The sequence below is a fragment of the Rhipicephalus microplus genome, chromosome 4 (assembly GCF_043290135.1).
Source record: "Rhipicephalus microplus isolate Deutch F79 chromosome 4, USDA_Rmic, whole genome shotgun sequence".
Taxonomy (NCBI): domain Eukaryota; kingdom Metazoa; phylum Arthropoda; class Arachnida; order Ixodida; family Ixodidae; genus Rhipicephalus; species Rhipicephalus microplus.
In genome coordinates, this window is record NC_134703.1 from 1,087,938 (window position 1) to 1,106,686 (window position 18,749).

Sequence of the window (18,749 nt, forward strand, 5' to 3'; positions counted from 1 at the left end):
TAGATGAGGTCATATTTATTATTGTACAACATTCTCGCGAGCCCACTTTTGTTTTGTTTTTTCTCGTGTTAACATTATTCGATAAAGTTCTACATTGGGAAACAGGGATTGTAGAAAACAACAGAAATAATAAAGCCAGACATTGGGCGGCTTCATTCCATCATTTGTCCTATCCTAATAAGGTCCCAGGTAAAGGGCTATAGCTATAGCCAGTAATCTACCCGAAGAGGGCCGCGCGCTGTCAGATAGTACACGATAAAAAACACAGGGAGGGGGGGGGGGGGGCTAAATTATAAGGTGCCCTCTGCTATACGGCGCCTCTCATCGCCTGAATATAACCGAACACACGAGAAGGACCTAGATATAACTAGCACCTCGCTCAGGGTGTTATGAGTATATCTATAGCGCCCCGTCGCAATGGTACAAATCACAGCATATCCACGGAGTGAATAAAGATGATTAGGACGAAGCGTTCGTCAGTCCATTCGCGCGGCCGTCCATTCATTCGTTCTTGCTTCCGTCTGTCCGTGCATGTGTCCATCCGTCCATCCATCCATCCGTTCATCGATACGTGCACCCGTTTGTGCATCCGTCCGTGCGTACGTGCGTACGTCCATCTGTGCGTCCATCCGCGCGTCCGTCTGTGTGTCTTTCTGCGCGTCCGTCCGTGCGTCCATCTGTTCGTCAATCAGTGCGTTAAGCAGATGGACCGACGGATGTGGCCAGTGGATGATTCATAGTTTGCCAATAAAACCTTCCGAAGCTTCGCCCCACTCATAATCATTCACTCCGTGGATATCCTTTGAGGTGCTTCCTACAAACATGCACGCTTATAGGGGACGACCGAACCAAGCCTTAAGAAGTTTCGCCCCTAAAACACGCTTTTTACTAAGTTTTGTTTATTTGGCTTGCGGTGTCCCTGAGTTATTGGGATCGATCTCAGGCTGCGCTGATGCCACAACGTTTTTCGTGAGTAAACATCTCTTGGCTGGTGTGTTTTCCATCGCTACCTCTTCCTGTCTTAATTATTTAGCGTCCACAAGGTCATCAGTGAAGCTTTGCAAGAAGGAATCTTCCTTCGCAACGCAAGATTACATATATCATCACCGACTGCACGTAGCTGTAAACAAACGCCAGAAGCATTTAGGTATCCTTGGCCCAACCAGATGACTCCTGGCGGCCTTCCGTTGCTCTTCCGGGCTACCGACAGCTTCGTTAATGCAGTCGCGCGGCCCTTTTCTAGGTGGCGCCTTTGTCCTGTGTGTCTTTGATGTATCGGACGAAAACAGTGATGGGTAAACCCTACGCCATTCTTTCACGTTTCTTGGCCTCTCGTAGCTTATCATTTGAGATTATTGTTGTGTCTTAGCTTCACAAAAATCTCGCTTTGTTTTTCGTGTTATGAGAGGGTGGGCTTTTCAAAGTTACTTAATAATAATAATAATAATAATAATAATAATAATAATAATAATAATAATAATAATAATAATAATAATAATAATAATAATAATAATAATAATAATAATAATAATAATAATAATAATAATAATAATAAAAATAATAATAATAATAATAATAAAAATAATAATAATAATAATAATAATAATAATAATAACTGTATTATTATGAGCCCACCGTAGTTGAAGGGCCTGGTAATTTTTACTATTCGGTGTTTTTTAACATGCACTCACATCACAGAGTACACGGGCCTGAACCATTTCGCCTCCATTGAAGAGCGACCACCGCAGCTGGGATCTAACCTGTTAACAATAAATGAGCCACCGAGAAGTTGTAGAATTCTTGGCTGCTTTCACTGTTTTGCATAAATGCTGGTAGTAATGACGGGTGATCTGGGAGAACCTATTTTTTCATGCCTCGTGTACAAAGCCATAAATCCAAAATTAACATATTCGTGAAATGTTTTATATATTAGGCGTTTTCTTAAGAACTACATCTGTAAACTCATATTTAGGGAAAGCTAGGTACATCCATTATGCCGTTGTAGCGAGTATAAGAATGCGTGTCATAACTTGATATCAAGAAATTTTAGGAGCTATTTCCTGTTAGTTTAAACTTGTCCAGCGTAAGGCGTAACCGGCAGTGTGGACACACAAACTGCAGTTGAGTGAGAATATTCTAGATGGCGCTGTACCGCCACTCTCTGAATGCCTGCTGCGTGGGCTGTGCCTCGGTGCGCAGGGAACAAGTGCCTCCCTGTCTCTTGGATCTTCATCGTACGTGTCGTATCGTTGGTGGGGCATGGACGAAGCGGAGGGCCGCGGCGGCTCGTGCTCGTCGCCAGACAGACAAGCAGACAGACAGACAGGCAGAAAGACAGATGGGCCGATAGTCGGATGCACGCCCGGGCGGCCACACGCAAGCACGGACGGACGGATAGACGGACGGACGGAAGCATGGGCGGACTCAAGGACGGATGCAGTAAAATTCAGGTTCTTTCCGTCGTTGAGAAACCAACTCTCACCACTCGGCACCCGAGACGCTCTACCCGAGGTGGTACAGCAAATTGGGAGAACAAAACGTGCTGCCGCTATTTCAAGTGTGGCGATTGACTTGGTCGCTGGAAGATGAAGCGGAAACGCTGGAGAAGTTCTATAGGTTGAGAAAAACTTATATTAACAGACTGTGCAAATTTTACCAAGTTACGGACATCAGGGTTACGAAAAAAAAAGAAAAGAAAAACACTTTGGAAACGAACCGTCTTCTGTAGGGCGACCCTACGGAATTCGGCATAGCCGACCGCGTCTAGCACCTCAATCCCGGTTCAGAACCCTTGGCGGAACTTCGGGGCCTCTTCTTATACCCTCGGTGCTCCGCTCTTACACAACTCTCGGTGAATCGTCGCCTGCTTGTCCACTTAGAAGACCGTACACTTGGTCGATGAAAAACACGCCAAGAGGACGCAATATTCGTGCTTGTGCGAGGGCTCATACCCTCGCCTTAAATTACACAACCAAAATGTAAATAACACAAAACTTGAAAATGTCATAGAGGCAAGGGCCAGCTCAGCGGCGCACAATTATCTAGACAGAGCTACACGTACTGGGTATTGGGGCCATAGGACGACTTCCCTCTAACACGCCAACTTCTTGACGACGGGGCAATAATACGTTTGTCCCCTGTGCGCTGTAAGAGAAACCGCTCGCCGACCACCCGTGGTTGCACTTACGAGCTCATTTGTGAGAATTAGCGCGGGAACAGTAGAAGACACGCCACTGCGACCATACGCACCAAATCGCCGATTAGGCGCCCGATTGCTGCGACATCTGCCAAGCTCCCTCGTGTCACCAACCCACCCGCTTCCGTGAGCCACCGGAGCTAACCCGAGCAGGGACCGAAGGTTGTCGGTGATCTCCGAGTTTCGCGACGCACGCTGCCTCAAAACGGCGTGTGCGAACACCGCATGCGACTGGGCCTCAGCTGAACCGGAGTGAGGCGTCACTGTACCGCCCTGGGTCTTGGAAGAGGTCCATGGATGTGCCGACGTTTCTAATCCCTGTTGCTCACGTAGGAGTCGGTTTCCTTTTCCTTAGTTAACAGGAACTTGTTATGATCGGCCATTTTTGGCGCGGCAGAACTACGCGGGCTACCATGCTGGCGCCCTGCTGTCTGCGTTCACGGCAAATTTGGTTGGACACGCTTTTACCGAGTGCAACTAAAGCAATGTTGCCTGCCAACGGCTCACGTGCCTCTCCAAACTTACGACCCTAGGCAAATAAAATAAAAACATGCAACTAAAGCAATGTTGCCTGCCAACGGCTCACGTGCCTCTCCAAACTTACGACCGTAGGCAAATAAAATAAAAACGTCCACGCAACTAATTCTTAGCGCTGTCCTACAGATGCACAGATGGACGCCGGGACGAACAGATGCACGGATGGACGGACGCACAAACGAACGGACGGGACTCTTCGCTCCACTCATCATCATTCACTCTGTGGATATGCTGCAATTTTTTTACATTTATTATTGGTGTAGTTTTGGCTCTGCCGCATACATACCCTTTGTGTGGCAGAACAAGCTTTACGGTGTTGTGGTGGTGGTATTTTTCGTTGGAGGAGGTGAAAGTAATAGAAGTTTAGCCTTAATTTGAATTTATAAGACTATTTTTTGCGCTCAATTTTTTCGCAGGACGCTCAAGAATATGTATTCTTCTTCCAGGGCACAGAACTTAACTAGAAAAACGTACACTTCGACGGGCTGCGCGAGTTGACCGAGCGGATAACATAAACGGGCAGAATACTTGCGATGCCATTTTCGAGTAGCTTCTAGGACAAAGACTCGCCAAAGAAGAGGCGTAACTTTCTCTCACAATAATTTAAAGCCTTTAAAATATTGTTCTAGAGCATCTGAGTGCGTGATCAAGAGCAGATAAACGAGTGCAGGTCATAAGTCTCCGTGCTCTTGCATACTAATTCTTCAGCTCTAGAGCAGCATACTTAGACTGTACAAAGTAGCCTCAGCATGATAAGCCGGTGTAGGTATTTCTAGACAATCCCAGAGCCTTTTAGCTGCTCCAATTTTCAGCGCTTCATGGTGGCTTACTGAAGCTATTTTTCCTTTGTTTTTAATGAAGATCTCTATTCACGTGTCCATGTTTTCTCGCTTATTGAATGCGGCGTAAAATATGGAAATTTAGAACATGCCGTGCTTTAGCTGGCGGCGTTCGCAATAATGAACGCTGTTTTCTTGTAAACAGTCAGTCGCGGCTTGCGTTGCTATGACGGCAATCTTTCGTCTTGCATTGAGATATTCAAACGTAGCCAATAGTTTTCGTCTTTTTCGGTACAACAAAAATGAGCCCAAATATTTTTTAAACAAACCAACGCGGCCATCAGCACAACACTTTATTGGTTTTCTTTTTCAAATGCTCAAACTTGACTAGTTTACGCAAACAACGTTGTACGCTTGAGACACAGTTACACGCTTGTCACGTGTTTCATGGTGGAACGAGGAAAATTTATTATCACCAGTTACGTTCGTTTCAGTTTGGGGAAGGTAAATATAGCGGTTCAAATCGAATGCTCAGTGTATCTGCTTTGACGTCTTTTTTTCTTCGCTTCGAAAGTTGTACAGGCCACACTTCTGCACAGGTGCTTCCGTTGCCGTTCCTGTCTAGTTTTTATCTTCATCTGTAAAGACGTAGTGCCATTTTTTCTGATGTTGACTTTACCTTGTCTTCCGTGGCTGGCGATATTGCCGCTGTCTACATCTCGCCGCAGACTTCAGCGGTGATCACGGCCGCGTTGCGTGTCGATTTTCTGCTCCGCCGAGTCCCTTTCCGCTGGATGCGCTTTGATTGGCGGCGGCTGCAATCGCTAGTGATGGCAGGTGCTCGTTGCTTCCTTCGCCGTTGGCGGCACAATATGTCCCCAGGCATCCGATTGTCTCTTTCCCTGCCGTGTCTCGTTTGCTTGGACGGACGTGTTTTTCTATGAGTTTACATTTATTTCTCGTCCTATTCTCGTTTATTTTCCAAATTGAACGTTTGACCTGCCATGGTGGTCTAGCAGTTATAATAATTGACTGCTGACCCGAAGAGCGTGGGTTCGAATCCCGGCCATGGCAGCCATTTTTCGACGGTTACAAAATGCTAAGGGCCCACATGCCTGCAGTTATGTCCACGTTGAAGAACCCGTATAATGTAAATTCCCGTAGCCCTCTGCTACAGCGTACCTTGTAGTCATATCGTGACTTGGGAATTTACCCAGACAATAATTATTACATCTAAAAATAGAACACATACTTTCATTTCGAGAGACGCCGTAGTGTCACAAAGATTATTACACTCGGGTGCTGACCCGAAAGACGCGTGTGCAATATGGCTTTGGGGGTCTCATTTAGATTGAGGAGAAATGCCAGAGGACCGCGTACTTCGTAATTTTAGTTCCTGCCAAAAAAAAAAAAAACATAAGTGGTTTCTATTTTTCTGACGCCTACACTCCGGTGCCTCTGATTACATGAGTCGCTTAGAACCTTTAAACCCCATAATTCAGCAGGTTTTATCACAACAGTATTTGTCGAAGTGCATAAGAGAATATACCTCTGTGTGTTTAGAAGAAGTGGTTAACGATTTACAGTAGTAGATACTGTACTATGGGAGAGCTGAAAGCCGTCTCACGTTCTAAGCTCAATGTGTTGTAGAAAATGAGTGAGTTAATAGTCTACTTATGCTCGAAAATACCTTGCAAGTAATCTGAATTATCTGGGAAAGTGCCACTTGCTTTAGAACGTTGCTGTTGTTAAATATTGTCAGGCTGGTTATGTTAATTCTAGCTGTTTGACGTGCCTGTTTGTCGTTTCTTCGTAGTTGTATTGTATCTTTACCTTAGAACTACGACCGCAGCCACGACGTTTTAGTCTTCTCTCACTATGCTAACTATGCTTCTGTGAAGTTTTGTTTTGACATATCAGCCTAAAATCTACAGAAAGACTTTTCTTCCACCGTACCACACGCTTAGGAGCACAAATAATTTACACTTGAGTACTTTTCTTCGAGACTTTCAAAATACGTTGTGGATTTCAGTCAACTGTATGCATTATTGAGTCGTATTACGAGAAAACACTTGCCGTTAACATATGGAGTGCTATCAACATGCCAGGGCCTTTACGCAAACTGGAGTCGTCGGTCGGCTTATGGCGGTCAGTGAACTGCCGCAAAGCCTACACGCACGTATATCTGGTCTACGAGGTTTTTTGTTTCACTCGTTCATTGTACGCGTCATATAAAATGCGTGGACAAGTTAATGCACACACGACACGAACCCTTCTGGAAGTTAATGCAATGCACGAGACGGATTTAGCCAAATGTCCAGTAAATAGTAATAGGTGTATTTTGCTAAACTTCCCTACTCACGTCGTTGAATACATGATCCCCAAGATAACCAGTAGTAGCCTATGTATTGGCAGACAAATACAATCGAGGAGGACTTCAGATTAGCGTGTTTCTTTTTGTTATTATAAGAGTGAGACTGCCTTCACTTTCATGAAAGGCAACGTCACAGACAGATAGCAAGAATATTGTTTCTTCATGCGATGAAAATGTGTAAAAGCGTAGTGAGAGAACATGCGTGTACATTATGTAAATGTTTATGCTCGCCCTGCTAATCAAAGGGACTGAGGAAACAAAAGTTTGAAAACTTTAGCACGAGGTGACTTGGAGAAACTCTTATTAGAGGTTGTTTCACGTGATTTCTCATTTTATGTAATATTTTCATGCAACTGCCATTCGTGCAACTGCCATTTAACTGGGAAAAACACAGTTTCATTACCAGCGCTAAGAATTGAATGCCATAAAAAAGAAAAAAAAGGAATGCTATACGTAGCAAGGCTAGCACCTCATTCTTTCAGCCTGTGATCTGGCGTAATGAGCCTAACTGAACATAAGGAGTGCTACCGTGACAAAAAGAGAAACAGCTCTCGAGCTGTTGATGGCTTCAGCGCAAGCTTTGCGATGGGAGCATAGCATGTACACGTGTGTAGTTCGTCAGCTGACTCCTCCAAAGGCACGGCGCCTGCGACCACAGGTGACCACGCCAGACATGTCCAAGTAAGCATTTTTGCCCAAGCCACGCAAGCCATCTCTCATTGTTGCGTTGCCCCGGCATGTTATAGTTTAAATGTTATACTGAACATGACGACCACGGCAAAAATGCGCCATGAGAATGCTATCGCAACAACAAGCTGTTTTTTATGTAAATTGTGGAGTACCAGTCCTACCATCGGCAGGCAGCAGTGACTGTCACGGATTGAGGGTTCCAGCATTTCTGACACATTACTCGTTGATTTGAGCTTTCTGTCCCAGAAATACGTAAGGTGCAAAAGTCTCCCAAATAAACGCGCTAAACTATTGTACTTGGACCTCGGAGCTGTTCGAACTAAATAAAAGACAAGTCTTTCTATCCAGCGTTTACGATACTAGATTAGCTGCTCGCGAAATACGAGCAAAACGACAAGGTACGAACAAAACGACGGTACGCTCTTTTTAATTAGCGGGAGAACAAACGCCCTTTTTGACAGTGACTCCGTTCGCAGTTCCATTTTATGCTCATCCGGGAATTCGCCTTCTGCTTCGAAGTCTCGGATGACCTGAATTCATTTCCTGCCGTAAGCCACGTAATTAGTTAGCCTTTAGCGACGGAGATAAACGTAGAGGCGGGGAACATCTTCGCATTTCAAATGAAGAAAAGAGGAAGCTATTTTGTCATTGGCAAAGCGTGACCGAGGAAAGTTCTTGCTGGAGTTAATTGGCTGTGTAGCTACTAAAGATATAAAATCGTTCGGTTGTTTATGTGTTTTCCTAATGACTGCTGGGCGAAATTTATCTTTTTCGCCCATCTTACTTTGCACGTGAGTCTGTTGTATTGGTAGCCCCTCCCCCCTTTAAATCTCGCTGCACCTAACGTCGTTTAGTACGGCCTCCGTGATCAGGTAAGTGACTAGCTTCCTGCACCTGACATGCTTTTGCAAATCAAAGCCTCTGTGATCGGTTCGCTTTGGACCAAGCGACAATGTCGTGCGATTAAGTTTTCACGGTACATTGTGCGGCTTAACGAATTGTTGTGATATGTGACGCAATGATGACGTTGCACGGTGACGTCACTGACGGCATCAGATACCACCAAAATTTGTAGTGCCACACGACGTCTCATCATGACATCAGGTTACATTGGGGTCATGTGTCTTTTGGTACACCGTCAAAACACACATTCACTTCGGTATCACGTGACTTTAGCCCAACTTGTATTTACGAAGCTTTTTTTCATCATTCTTGCTGGCACCAACGCCGAAAGGGTCTCGCCATGTATCGTCAGGTCTCGCTAAACCCCTAAAACTTCTTAACTCAAAAGCCATGTAAGTTCATTGCTTCAAAAAAGACGTTGCAGAAGTTTTTGGTGCACTATGATCATGGGATAGCGGGAAAATAAACTGAAAATTGTATGCTCATACTTTGTTCTGAAACAATGAGTGGACGAAAAAAGAAGCACGAAGCACCAAGTAAAAGAACGATTGAAGCGCAGCGAAAGAATTTTTGGTTGCGCCCTTACGTTTGAACACGCATGTTTATACTCGACAGAGCAAAGCAAACAAACTGTACAAAAAAGAAACAAACATCATGAGTGCTGTTTGCAATTGAGCATGCACGTCTTCTTTCTTTTAATCGCATTCTCACTTTGACTCGAGGGAAATTAATGCTGCTAACAGTGGTCGTTGTAATTAAAAAGCCATTTGTTAGCGACGTTAAGCTTTTATGGGCATTTCTTGTCTTGTAAGCATGCAAGTTAAAAATGAAGCTAGGAAGTTTGTCTGTGCGTGCGTGTGTGTGTGTGTGTGCGTGTGTGCGTGTGTGCGTGTGTGTATGTGCGTGTGTGTGCGTGCGTATGTGTGTGTGTGTGCGTTTGCGTGCGTGTGTGTGTGCGTGCGTGTGTGTGTGCGTGTGTGTGTGTGTGTGCGTGCTTGCGTGTGTGCGTGTGTATGCGTGCGTGCGCGCGCGCGTGTATGTGTGTGTGTGTGTTTGTGCGCGCGCGCGTGTGTGTGTGCGTGTGTGTGTGTGTGTGTGTGTTTTACGAGAACTAAAATCAAGTTTTTCGTTTGCTTGTTGGCTCACAATGCGCTCATTCCAGATTTATTTATAGCGCTTGATTTATAGAGCAGCAAGATTTCTTCAATGATGCTGTTTACTTTCTAAAACTCCCTGTTTGGCATCAGAAGATGGCCGTATGCTGGTGATAAATGGGTGCTTATACTCTTTTCAACTGGATTCAGATGCTTGTTATAGTGATGTTATCTGGTTATCCCGTTAGCGAATAGCTCGCGTATGGTAGGCGGGGTGAGAATAAACGAATAGAGGTAGCAGTTAACAGTAGATGTTTATGTGTAGGATTATTTACAAAGAATGGTGTACAATGCAAACAATCAGTGAAAACTGGATCACACATAAAAAAAAACAGAGCTTTCATGCACAGCGTGCACAGCATCCTACCATTGTAAACCAAAGCTGAAAGCTCTGAAAGCTAGAAACAAGAGAACGACAGCGTGGGTGGTTTGATGTTAAGAATTCTCAGTTCAGGTATTTACGCTTCATTTGCTTTGTTGTTCTAAAAGAATTTTCTAATAACTTACGCTCATTGATGGTGACTTTCCAAGATTTGTGGTGAAAAAAGAAATGCCATAGGCCACAGGTCAAGGTACAGGTGCATAGAAAAGACCAAAATGGCACTTAGCGGGTGGTCTGTGAGGCTAAACTTTCGAACGCATTCGTGTTCGCCGTAGTCTACCGAAAACCTCTGGATAGCAACTGTAAAATCTCTTTGCCTCGAACTTAGAGGTATTTACTTATGTTTTGGGGTGTGACTATATCTGTTGTCCGCGTTCTTCATGACATCGTGTAGGGTGAAGTAGTGCACTTTGACGAAAAAAAAAGACACAAGAAAGGCACGACGCTAGCTACACTTGCAAACAATTTTATTTTAGCAACAATACTTCTTATATATGCACCCGCGCATCCCTGACTGACACAGGTAAGAACTAACGAGTCAAATGCATTCGGATCAGAGACTATGCGTGGGTGTGCAACGCAACTCGTTGTTATCATTACGTTGCACGCCTACGTACATACCTCACAGAGTAGTTCAAGCGCCTACATTGATGAATGTGAAGGTTTGTGTTTCATGCTCGGTAATTCACACAGAGCCCACTTTACAAGCTCTCCCTTTAAAGTAGCTGTGCTACGTCTAGAACATCTACCTTTTCATCCAGTTTTTTCTCGGATCAAACAGTCGGCTCGTTTGAGAGAGAGAGAGAGAGAGAGAGAGAGAGAGGAGCAAACGTTTATTTTGAAACAGTGCCCCGAGCAATGCCCGGTGTCACCCTTAGGTAGGAGGGCTCCTTAGTCCAGGAACCCTCTGGCTTCTACTGCCCTCTTGGCTCTGGCGACGAGTTGTTGTTGATTTTCCAGGTCCTCGAGGGCGAGCTTCGCCTCCCACGTTTCGGTTAGGTCTTCAGTCGGCTCGTTTTTTTCTTCTCTTTTTTCAACAGGTATCGTATCGGGCGTGCAAGAGTTCGAGAAGACGCCTTCTGACGCCGAGGTCAACCCTGGAACCGAAGTGCGGTTGCAGTGTCAGGTGCGAAACCGACGAGGCGAGTGCGTGTGGCTGAAGAATGGCCACGCCGTAGGCAAGATACCGGACAAGTACGACTTCGAGCGAGAGCCGCAGGACGGCGACTGTTCGGTGCTCATTCGCAAGGTCAACTTGGACGAGGACGACGGCTCCTGGCAGTGCCAGGTCACCAGGGCATCTCTGGAGGATGCGGCGCTCAACTCTAACGCCGCGAACCTTGTTGTGAGAGGTAAGGCTTTCGGTTTTCAAGTGCCGAGCACTTTCTGTGACCAGGCTGTTGTATGCTGTCGTATCCGGTCGTATTCGCTCGGCGTAACGCAGGCAAACCCACTTGTGGCATAGGCAGCTGTTGCATATTGAGTGCAAGCTCGCGTCAAACAGAATATTCTTCCTGTTGTTCTTCTAGCGTTTTGATCACAATAATGGCGTAAGTCGTCTTCGTCGTTCTTTGAGCTCATTGATGATGATGTTAACGCGGGCAAAACTGCATGTGGCACAGCCAACTATAGCATACTGAGCACGCTCGTGCCAGATAGCAGTCTTCTTGTTCTTCGAGCGTCTTGATGACGATATTAAGCGTGGACATTACTACTTTGTCCTAGGAAACACAACAACACAAACCTCGTATCAAAATCGAAAGATGGACCAAACGTGAAATACAGAGTAAGGAAAAAAAGAAAAAAGTAAGTAAGTACAAGTAAAAAAAGCGCAGCAAAATCTGAAATTAAAAGAACAAAAGGAAAGAGAGGCAGAAATATATAGAGAAGAGAAGAGAAACAAAGCCGGCTGCCCAGCTCCGCTCTGACTTTAGGCTTGGAACCACGATTACGAAGATGGCATGATTTTCTTTGCGGTATTACTACTGCTTCATTTTAAAAATACTTTTTTTGCAATAAATCCAGGTACGTATTCATTTTTAAGGTAATTATAATTTGTAATTTGTAATTATAATTTTGTAATTATAATTAAAATGTAAATAGTTTAGCGTGCGTGAACAGACAACACGTCGTAGATAGGCACCGAGCCTGCAACTTTCGGAAAGCGCGTCTGATCTCTACCAATTGAGCTGCAGTGATTGAGCATCAAACGCGTATCCATAACTTGCAGGTTGGTGCCGGTGGCGAAGTTATTATTTTTCTGATGTTAATTTCTTCCTTTTCATATCATAACCATTAAAGTACATTTAATATGCTACGAATAACTTGCCCTTTACCTCTTTTGTCTTCATTACCTGTTGGTTGTCATTGAGCTTTTGTCGAAAAGAAAAACAGACCTTTGATAAATATTTTGTTAATTCCTTCAGACGGTGGCTCTCACAGAAAAGAGCCAACGGTCACGTTTCCTTTCCAGTTGCGTAAAAACTGCTACCACGTGTCAAAGGGTGCAGAAAGAAGGCACTCACTATGTTCAGTAGTACATGGATTCTCCATTAGGAAACACTGAAAGCGCATCTGCTGAAGCGTTCATGGAAAGCAAGCTGTTAATATTTGTACCACGTAAGCAGTAGGTACGTACACGGTATGCCTGGTTGACATCACAAACTTTCTTGTAGGAGATCCCACATGCACAGAAATACTGTTATGTGACAATTCTGCCGGGCTCTTTCCTTCACGGCAGGTGAGATTACAGTTATTACAAGCGAGCTTTATTGAAAAGCAATGTTTCAGCAGCTGCCACACAAATACACGTTTGCATAGCGTAGCGATGCACTTCTGTAAATGGCTTAAAGGGGCCCTGAAACACTTTTTTCAAGTAGCCATGGAATGAATTCACTGGAAGAACTTACTTCCTCGCGAATTCAACGCCGCGAAAATTTTAAGAATCCGTCCAGTGCGAGTGGAGTTGGGCATGCTGCAATTGCATTCTCTCTTCCCTCGTACCGACGAAAGCGCTGGAAGCTAAGCAGGGAGGGATGGCAGGGCCGCAGAAAAACGTCACGCACGCTTCGCGACCTTGAGCACTTTTTTTTTAATGCGCGACTTTTTCTGTGTGATTGCGCGCGCACGCGTGAACAAGTAGCGGCCTGCCGCGGTGATCTCTGTATTGAGTGAGGGTGTCATGTTCAAATCAGCTAAGGCTTGACAAATGGCTCATTGACGTGTGATTTTTAGGCATGTAACGTGAATCGTCGAGAGAAGAGAAAGCGATTTTTAGCATAATTAGATAATTTATTGTGAATTAAAGGTCACGTAATTTGCTACAATATTTGACTCTCGTGTTGTCGAAAGCATCTACAATCGATCGGCAGTGTTTTCTGACCATGCTCAGAAAGTGTCGCAGGGCGCCCTTTAAGGTGATATAATCAACCAACACATAGGCGTGCGCACGGAAGAGGATGAGGATCAGGCTGTTGTTGACTCAGTCTGCTGGTTCACGAAATGTTTTAATAATCAGGGGTATGTTTACGCGTGTTTGAAATTAATGGTTACCAAGGACTACTGATGCTGCATTGAAAGATTTACTTACTTGCGACCGGTAACCCCGAGAAGAGGCCTTCATGAGAAGCACGCCATTGCTTAATTTTTGTCTTTGCCAGATCAGCCGCCCCGCCGCGGTGGTCTAGTGGCTAAGGTACTCGGCTGCTGGCCCGAAGGTCGTGGGTTCGAATCCCGGCTGCGGTGGCTGCATTTCTGATGGAGGCGGAAATGAAGGAGGCCCGTGTGCTCAGATTTGCGTGCACGTTAAAGAACCCAAGGTGTTCTAAATTTCCGGAGCCCTCCACTACGGCGTCTCTCATAATCATATCATGGTTTTGGGACGTTAAACCCCACATATAAATCAATCAATTCGCCAGATCAGCCAGGAAAGGGGGGGGGAGGGCAGTGGTGTCATGCGCTGGCTTAGGTTCAAACAAACTTCTAAACATACCCTGAAGCTTTTGTTTGTATGTTTAGTCGTCTGGAGGAATAAACTTGTCAAGTACGACCCAAAACGTAGTAATGATAAAATGTGCCGTGACGTGTAATGGGCAAATGCCCACGGGCTTTAGGCTTAAGATGGTGCGATTGCAGAGCTACTGGGTGGCTGAAAATATCAGACTAAAAAAAAGTAATCATCCTTCCACCTAGAGTACAAGCAGAACATGCACCGCTGTACCATTTTGAACAATGAAGTTTATTCCTTCCTTCCTTCTGACAGGAGCAGTCACAATGCGAAGGCCATATTTTCGCAGTACTGAGGTGCTTACTTTTCGCCTTGCAGAGAAGCCGCACCCCCCACGGCTAGAGGAAGGCACCCAGCCACTGAGCGGTCAGTTCAAGACCAAGGCAGGCGACCTGCGGAGGTTCCAGTGCGTGTCGCGCAAGGGGAACCCGCCAGCGTCGCTTCGCTGGCAGCTGGACGGCCAGGACATCACCGCCCTGGCCAACCAGACTAACCAGACTGACGTCGAGAAGCGCGGTACGTGGCAGGCCCTGTCCGTGCTTGACTACACATTCATCAAGGAGCACAACGGTCGGGAGCTGCGATGCGTCGCCTACCACGGAGCCTACGAGGACCCGTCTGGCGGGCCAGGACACAGGGACGTCAGCGTCATCCTCGACGTCATGTGTGAGTGTCTCGGCCTTATTCGTGAATGTCGTGCTTGTTGCGGAGTTGTACCTTTTTTGAATGGGGCCAAAACAAAGAGAGAATAGCTTTTTAACACTTACGGCGCTTCGATTTCTTCGAGCGTTCTTTAAGTCATTACGTGAAAAAAAAAACGATTACCTGAATTGTAGGTTTGGCGGTTCCATGCCGCCAATTTCCTACCGGGTGGGTGCCCTCCCTAGCGACTGTAACTTTGTTCGGCCGAGCACCAGGCCCGAAGTGCGCTTGTACCTATTTAACCAGTATAGGTACCTGGTGACAGCAATTCTCTGCCTCCCACAGCAGCGGCGGATGCTCGACTATTTCACCAACGCTGCGATGGGTTAACGTACGCTTAGAGGCCTTCGCTAAACGTTATAGGGTTAGATTTTGAGATGAGCACCCAGAAACAACCAAGCGCCAGGTTGGTGTACTCCTCTACCCATTGGGTAAAACCGGTGGTGTTGCGGTCGGCACTGGGAATAGAACCCGGCACCTCCCGCATCGGAAGCGGACGCTCTATAACCATGTAGCCACTGCTGCGGTGGCTCCCTTTTGTCCTCGTTCGCTCACTTTCTTCCTAGTTGCTCTATCTGTTACACCGACGCCGCCAATGCCATTGGAAATGCCACTGAATGCTGTAACGGGTGCCTTCATGAGAGCTGCGCTTTGAAACGCTTATTTAGCAAATTTACAGTAAAATGCAATGCAGTTTTCATATCGCTGCGTGGTCTAATGCCTTTTAGTATTGTGCTGAGGCAAATCCGACATTTAAGCTTTTGCATACATTCTCGGTAGTACTTCACGCAGCATTCAGCCACTCTATATTTATTCAAATTATATTTCACTATCGTTTCATTTTATCTGAATAAGCAAACATGGGTGAAAATCACGTGTTGATGACAGTTCCTTTGAAAGTCGCTTCTGCACAACGGGTCAATATTTATGCAGGTTTAACTAGCTCCACTGTTTGTCACTTAATGATTATTCACATGCTGTTGGTTGCCTAGGAGTGGTTTTGTATGGCAGATTTGGTTGTGTTCGTAGGTATTTCATTTCAGTGACCGCTGCTATAGTTGCTTACCACGTTGAGCTACGCCGCGCCGGGGACGCTGGCAGTAAAACAGTTGGTGTAGGTGTTAGTACTTGCCAAAAGGCTGTACACAAATCTCTGACGTTAGATGCTAGTTCTTTACCGCGGCATAAACACCTTAATCAAAATTTTGACGCAAAACACTAACTGAATATATATATATAAATATATATATATATATATATATATATATATATATATATATATATATATATATATATATATATATATATATATATATATATATATATATATATATATATATATATATATTCAACTGGCGATTCTGCCTGAAATTACCAATAACGACGCCCAATTCGTCAAACTATGAGGAATTCTCCGGGCTTGAAATCCTCCTTCAGCCACCTTTACAAGGAGTCGCAAGGAGCGCTTAAGAACAGATGATGGTGGTGAACTTTCGAATGGTGGCTGTCTACATATGCACCATGGCGGCTCGTCAGCAAGAGCATTCTCGTGCTGAATACGATCTGATACGTTCACTTCCTTGTTGTCACGGAGGCATTTCGTTAGCAGCCGTATAAATTCACACTAGCGTTGCCGAACTTTGATTGTGCAAAATCAATGGTTGTTAAGTTTGTCAAGAACTTTTCCCTACTGCGCATATCGGGAGCTAATCCGCAGCTTCGGCATGTTGAATATCTGTTTAAGTTGTCTAGAATGTCAGTTTGTGCTGAAACACCATACCGAACCCTACCGGCTTCGTTGCAGAAACCTTGACGCCATTTTGCGATGAGAATAGAATATTTCGTACGAGAAGAAACTCAACAGACATATCGAAGGGCCGAGAAACGTCTGAGCTTACCCTTCGTATATTCAACGGTGAGGTTCGAAAATAAACAGGATAAAGGGGGCGTAAAGCATTGTAATGATAGCAGATTCAATTTCCTCTCACCGTCATGAAAAAACTGAAAGAACATGGTTGTCTGGATTAAACTTGCTAGCAAACCTTTGTCATTTCCTTTCGTGATTCTGCTTTGTTTTTTTTTTCGCTTCACCTACTTGTCTTCTTCTGCTTACTACGTGCTGTGGGTATACGGTTTAGTAATACGCCAAGTTTTCTTCGTTATGCCGCAAGGCACACTCGTTTCTGCTTTTGTTACCAAGTCTGCGCTTTTATCGACAGCTTCACTTTACGTTGTGTCTTCGTTTTTTGTTGTGTGTAGGCCGTCGCAGTGCCCCTGATCGTGATGTCGGTTTTGTTGTTTCTGCTGCTACTTCTCTGATTTCTGGTGATTTCTGTCTTGTCGTATCATCCCTGACATTGATCGCTGCGCAGTCCTAGAACTACGCGGAAAATATTTTGGGAGTACGGTTTAGGTAGAGGCGCCACACGAAACCTTACATATACGTTATGGCTAAGTTTATTTCTGTGTGCGTGCGTTCGTGTGTGTGTGTGTGTGCGTGCGTAACATGTAAGACGAGTGCTATATTTTTAACACGATACAGCCCAAACGAAAAGCTTTCTGTGAACATTATAGGGGCAGAAAATAAGTGAAAAAGAACAATGGGTGTGCAACCCAGAAATTTTTTTCCTTTGCTTACTCTATGAACCGACATATCAAATGAACAGAAGTTTTAGAGTATTACCTCAGGGCTCTTTCGCACTATTTTCTACGGGATTACCAAAGACGGCAGTTCAGCCAGTACTGGAATGACGGATTCGTCCAAACTCTGTCGCTATGGCTTCAGCCAGGTGTCGGACTTTGCAAGTTTACCGTTCTCAGCAAAATTGCGGCGTTATAAGTGCGGCCTTTTGCAACATGTCTACAGTCGACCACAAACGTTTGCATACCACGCGAGCGCACGTCAAATTAGAGTAACTGTATATGTTGCCTTTAGGTAGGCGGCCATATCATCCAGGAAAACCACCCTTTCCGAATGAATAAGCCGACCTGGCTCATCGGCTTTGTGCCCCGCAGTGGTGGTCAAGGTACTCGGCTGCTGACCCGCAGGTTGCGGGATCAAATCGCCGTGGTGACGGCTGTATTTCCGATAAGGGCGGAAATGTTGTAGGCCTGTTTGCTCAGATTTAAGTGCACGTTAAAGAACCCGATGTGGTGAAAATTTTCGGAGCCCTCCACTACGGCGTCTCTCATAATCATATGGTGGTTTTGGGACGTTAAACCCCACTTATCAATCAGCTTCACCGGACTGCTTGGGCGGTGGTGGTGGTGGCGCCAGTGGTCGCCAGCAGCCACCTGGCCGTGAAGTTGGCTTTCCCTCAAAATGAGGACATGTGCACGTGAGCGCGCTTGGCAAATGGGTGCGCGAGCGGCAAGTTCTATCAGAGGCGCAACTCTACTACCTAAAGGTAGCATATGCAGTACATGTATGCCAAATGGCCTGTCCGCGCCACTTAGCGATGCGCCATCTACCGTTGACGGCAGTACTTGGCTGGCAACAGTTATTTTTGTTATTGAAGGGCCTTTAAATTTTATACTGCATCGTAGCGCAATGTTAGTTCGCAGTTTTCACGCGTAGCGCTTATGTGTAGTATGACCGTCGCATAGCTGTTTAAGTAGCAAGAGAAAAGCTGTCATGGCGTGCTTTAAACGGCGTTTCGTTGGCTAGGTGTCACTTTGTGATAAAGATTGCGACTGATAACAGTTCTGCTCATGCACTGCTATCGAGGCAAAAGCACGTCGACGCAGGTGCCAAAAATTGTGTCGCGTTAAAAAGTGAAAAGCGAAAATTATTTGTGCCCAGTCAGAAAAGATACGGGCTATAGAGTGAGGGATGGATGCTTTTCGGGTGCTGTGGTGCTGTCTACTGCCGCTGACGTAGCGGAAATGTCGCGAAGACGCTTTCGGCCACGCGCTCGAGTGGTCTGTAAATGTTTGCAGTGGACTGTACTTATTCAACGAGTGTTTTTTGTCTTCAGCGTTTCTAAAAGTAGAACTTTTGTGGTGCATGTGTACAGAGAAGTGAAT

The 18,749-nt window shown here is 45.3% G+C and overlaps 1 protein-coding gene across 4 annotated transcripts in view; it reads left to right on the top strand.

Moving 5' to 3' along the window:
- The window catches only part of LOC119171892 (kin of IRRE-like protein 2), a 309,161-nt gene that overhangs the window by 245,736 nt on the left and 44,676 nt on the right, over positions 1-18,749 (top strand). For all 4 annotated transcript variants that reach the window (XM_037422764.2, XM_037422767.2, XM_037422766.2 and 1 more), the window contains 2 exons: positions 11,056-11,367; positions 14,340-14,687. In XM_037422764.2, the coding sequence (XP_037278661.2) occupies positions 11,056-11,367; positions 14,340-14,687 (660 nt within the window). The remainder of the gene's footprint in view (positions 1-11,055; positions 11,368-14,339; positions 14,688-18,749) is intronic.